General features: G+C 37.5%; 1 protein-coding gene across 1 annotated transcript; it reads right to left on the bottom strand.

Annotated features, from left to right (window-relative positions):
- Nucleotides 1-1,929: 1,929 nt before the first annotated feature.
- LOC127920157 (cyclin-dependent kinase 4 inhibitor B-like) lies at nucleotides 1,930-4,271 on the bottom strand. The gene is made up of 2 exons (XM_052503948.1): nucleotides 3,708-4,271; nucleotides 1,930-2,548 (listed from the first exon to the last, which is right to left on the bottom strand). The coding sequence occupies exons 1-2, from the start codon at nucleotides 3,834-3,836 to the stop codon at nucleotides 2,297-2,299; spliced, it is 381 nt and encodes a 126-aa protein (XP_052359908.1). The 5' UTR covers nucleotides 3,837-4,271; the 3' UTR covers nucleotides 1,930-2,296.
- Between the last annotated feature and the right edge of the window lie 1,050 nt (nucleotides 4,272-5,321).

The raw sequence follows: 5,321 nt of genomic DNA, 5'->3' as shown, positions 1-5,321 counted from the left end.
TGTGCTTTCATTTTTTAAATCAGGAAGTTAGCTAGAACCTTAACCTAACACTTGTTTGCAGTGAGCATATGGCTCAACATTGGACTTCCTGTCATTATGTTTGCATAATGTCACTGCTGTTACAAGTGAAATGATAGGTACTTTTGCAAAATGCCAGATCCTTATAAGATTCTCCCTCATCTTGGTACTGTACCTTTAGTGACAAGTTGTCACCATTCAAATACGTTTGACTCGGAGAAAGATGAAGATCAGGAAGTAGACTCACTCGAGGTAGTGAACATGATGCAGCTTAACTAACGCAAATAAATACTTTTAAATGACGAACTTCAAGAAGAGCACATGGTTTAAATATAGCCTCCTTTCAAAATAGACGAATGCATATATTTTACTATTTAATTATTAGGCTTGTGAAATTTGCTTCAAAATGTCCAATAACAAACATTGTTTTGCCTCCCTTGTGTTGGTCTACTAAATGTTTCCTATAAAAATGCCACTGCTAAAATGTATCCTCATGACAAATGTGATAGTGTTACAGCGGTCTAATAGGCTAATAACATGATTTCAGTCAGACTGAGCACGAATGGCGGGATTCTAAGCATTCATTCCTGCCTTGTTGATCGTGCATGCAACATTTTGTACCAATGTTCCAAAGATATTTGTGGCTTCCCGCTGGCCTGGTGCGAAATGATAAGAGAAACTGCATGGGGCGTCATACGTCGACATCCAATGCTTTGGTTATGCTTCTCTCATCCACAAAACAAGTGTGTTTTGACACCAAAATAGAGCGCTTTATTTTGCTTTTACAATGGTCTAGTTTAAATTGACCTTTCAAATAAAATGTAGCAAAATGGCGGAACGATAAATAATGTATATTCAAGAAAAAAGTAGGCATATTAGGCCCATGAACCAAATTCTTGCATTATTAGTACAATGTACTATTTACATTTTCAGGCGACGCCCACTTTGCCATCTACTCTTGTACAGTAAGTTACACACACAGTCTCATGAGTGTTTATTTCACAGTGAAATATAAATACGTTTAATGATATTGAATTTGAAATAACTGGGCTATTGTGTAGGGCCAGGGGTATTCAACTCTTACCCTACGAGGACCAGAGCCTGTCGGTTTTCTATTCTACCTGATAATAAATTGAACCCACCTTGTGACCCAGGTCTAAATCAGTCCCTGATTAGAGGGGAACAATTAAAAAACTTAGTGGAACTGGCTTCGAGGTCCAGAGTTGAGTTTGAGGGGTGTAATCTATGTTAAATAAACACAATAGTTCTCGCAGCCTATCCAAACATTCGTTTAAACAGAACAAGAATGTTCCCATTATAGTAGGCCTAAATAAAAGGTATGTTTAAGTTGTAAAAATAACAAGTAAATAGTTGGTTATCGAGCTGAAGGGACACACCTTAACTCACGAATGGACACGCTAATTCATTGTGGTCTAGATCCTTCCATTATTTAGAATATTTCCTTTTGATGAAAAGTTAAACATTTCGTTCCAATGTCTATGCATTGTAGCGAAACTTATGGATTTCAAATTGAGCTCCATAAATAGTTAATTATAGACTAAATTAATACATATTTAAGTAGGTAGGTCTACTTAAATAATTCAGAATCTAAGTGACCAACTTTAGGTTTGGCATGAAACAATGATCTCGGAATTATTCAAAATCCAGCTTTATCTACAGGAAGTCCAGACCCATTTCCAAATGTCCAATAACACTTGTCTTAGTATAAACGATTATGGATGATTATCAAAATACACAAATCGATACCCCACATACATTTTTACTTTTGGGTTTCTAATAATTCGTTATTTTAGAAGAGTTAAATTCTAAAATAAGATACAAACTCATCATATAGGCCTAATGCAATTTGATAAAAACAATTATGTCTCCAATCAAAAGTTCAAACGGGTGTACTGAAGGTATCAACACCTGTGTGCTTTTATTTTTGGTAAAGTAAATTCCTCACCTTATCAATATTGTAGAGTATATCTTTTCCTATAGCAACGCCAAAGCAGTCTATCTGTGATTATTACATTATTTAAAATAACAAAAAAATGACAACTTAACACTAAAAACAAATGTTACATGTACTTATAAATCTTAGGCCTAATTAACAAACCGTTGATTAAGTGCATAAGTGCAATACTCTTTGAGAGGCATAAATAAAACATTTTTTTATCGAGAAAAAAAGTATTTAAGAAATGAATGGGTCTAGAATATACATCCGTATTCTATACAATAAAATCGTCACACAAATAAATACAACGCATCTTTGATTTCACAAAGCCTTCAGAAACGCAACGACATTATTATGTCCACTTTCTATTGCCAAATCGATTGGCCGGCAGTTCCTATTGTCCCGGCTGTTCGGATCCGCGAGGAATTGGACAAGGATCTCTACCGTGTCCAAAAAGCCCATCCTGGCGGCATCGTGTAACGGCGTTGTCCCAGTGTGTCGGTCTGCGATATTAGGATCCGCTCCTTGCATTAGTAACAACTGCGCCACTGGTGAACTGCCCATCATCATCACCTAGGAAATACAAATCCAGTTGATTTTACTTACAGATCTTCTGCTAGAATATTTCATAAATATGCCTATATTTGCGAGGAAAATAATGTTGCCATGGTGTGTAATACGTTATTTAGAGGGGCATTTGAATAACACTAAATAATACATTATGCCTATAGTTCTATCAGACCATAAAAGCGCATGCTTTTCGTTTCAGATTGTTTAAAGTGTTTTAATGATCCAACAATGTCGGTGCTGTTATTCACTTAACAATTTAATAACAATATAATAATGGATCTAAATGACAAAAAAAAAGCAGTTAGGCCCAACTGATGCTATAACATTGTTAAAGGGTATAAGTCGGCCTACAATTTCTTATGATTTCAATTGTACTTATTTTAATTCCAGCCACACCTTTCGTATTGTAGCAAACCTAAAAAGCATTACAAATGTAGGGATATCAAAGTTAAGGACAAATATAGATAGGAAGAGTCCGCCTTGGCATTTTGATAGCAGCCCGAGGATTTTTTTTGTATTTTTAGAGTTAAGTCATTAAATCTGAACATATTAATAATTTAAAATAAGATATATCATGTTATATGGATAACTTTGGCCATTTTTGGGAGAGCAATTTTGAGTTTGGAAGGTTGGGTGTGGTGACCTGCATGCATCCTCCATTGCCCCGATATAGCTTACATTGGTAATGCCATGGACCATTTTGATAGAGTATAATATCGAATTATTTCTATGTTTATTTGAAAGACAAACTCATGGAAATATTTCCAACAATAGAAGTAACAATTTGGACTTGATAAAAGTTAATGGCAGGCCTATAGTAACCACGGGCAATTGCACAGCATTCCCATCACTCGGTTCCTGAGGCGCAACAGACTAAACTATGACGCAAATAAAGCACATTAAAATATATAGGATATATAACAAAGGTAATATAGCTCCCATGCAAATAATTTCACAGTATGACATGCTATTCTAGTAATTTGTTAAGGCAGTTTATGTTTTCAACCTAAAACAGTCGATTTTTTTTAACAAAGCGGCATGGGCAGTCTCTGCAACGCTAAAATATTGATGACACCGTTGAATATTTACTCTCTTTTACTATAATCACGACACGATCTTAACCAATAAGCACGACGACTAGAGCGTAGCGCGAGACACTTACCTGCAGAGGTGTCCGTCCAAAGCAGTTTACACCGTTGACGTCCACTCCACTTTGTAATAGAATTTTAACACGATTGGTGTTGCCAGTCGCGGCTGCTGAGGCTAGATCATCCTCGAGAGGCATCGTCATGAGCAGATATTGACACGAGCGGAGCGGTGTTATAACAGTCCAGCACTTCACAGATTCCTTTGACAGGTAGCTTCACAATGTCAATATCCGGACATCTCGCGCAAAATTATATTCCTTCGAAAAAAGCCAAAACAGTCGTTGACGTTTCCTCTTTCAGGCTTCATTCGCATGTAACGTGATAGAAAGATCCTCGGTCAGTTGGCTAGAATAAATTAAAGCGTACATCGTATGACCGATCAGACGGTAGTGTGTCTGGACTTGCCTGTGTTTTGAATTGCTGACGTCATTCTGCAGCAGATCTAACCAGTCGCGCATGCTCTTTTGGAGCTCTAAAGAACAGTACCAGGAAGAGAGCGAGTTTGTTGACTGTAGAGTTTACAGTGGAAAAACAGTGGGACAAATGCTTCGTCAAATCGTCTATAACCAAGGTGTTGGATATCAATATGAAACATATGCTGCTACAATGTCGCCACATTTGTTGTTATAAAAGAACTGTCTTGTATGCGCTGCAATCTACTGCTACAATGTATCACCGTTTCTGACAGATATTATTGCAACGCGTGCCTCACTACACGCTCCGATAGTACAGAATGCTGGTTACACCCGCGTTATGACACAGCAGGTGGCAATCACCATAGAACTCAGCTGCTTTCTGAATGTAGACCTATAGCCTCAATGTCAATACTATTGAGGAACATGTCTGTTTGCTATGCACCTATTGATGTATTCAATAATGTAGGCTAAAGCAATTGTGCACGTTATATACTGAATGAAAATATAAAAGCAACATGCGACTATTTCAAAGGAAATCAGTCAATTGAAATAAATAAATTAGGCCCTAATCTATGGATTTCACGAATGGGCAGGGCGCAGCCATGGGTGGGCTTTAGAAGGCATAGGCCCACCCACTGAGGAGCAAGGCCCAGCCAATCATAATGAGTTTTCCCCACAAAAGGGCGTTATTATAAAGAAATACTCGTCCATTTCATCAGCTGCCCGGGTGGGTGGTCTCAGACCATAAGCCAGGTGAAGAAGCAGGATGTGGAGGTCCTGGACCTTCAAAGGTCTTGCAGTGCCTTCAGAAAGTATTCACAACACTTGACTTTTCCCACATTTTATTGTGTTACAGAGATCATTTTTGTCACTGGACTACACATAATACCCCATAATGTCAACGTAGAATTATGTTTTTCAAAAATGTTGCTAATAAATTAAAAGTTGAAATGTCTTGAGTCAATAAGTATTCAACCGCTTTGTTACGGCAAACCTAAATAAGGTCAGGAGTAAAAATGTGCTTAACAAGTCACATAATAAGTTAGGGTTAGGACTCAGTCTGTGTGCAATATAGTGTTTAACATGATTTCTGAATGACTACCTCATCTCTGTACCCCACACATAAAATGATCTGTAAGGTCCCTCAGTCCAGCAGTGAATTTCAAACACAGATTCTACCACAAAGACCAGGGAGGTTTTCCAATGGGGCAA

This window comes from Oncorhynchus keta, unplaced genomic scaffold (genome assembly GCF_023373465.1).
Source record: "Oncorhynchus keta strain PuntledgeMale-10-30-2019 unplaced genomic scaffold, Oket_V2 Un_contig_18517_pilon_pilon, whole genome shotgun sequence".
NCBI lineage: Eukaryota > Metazoa > Chordata > Actinopteri > Salmoniformes > Salmonidae > Oncorhynchus > Oncorhynchus keta.
This window is presented reverse-complemented; position numbering and strand designations above follow the sequence as displayed.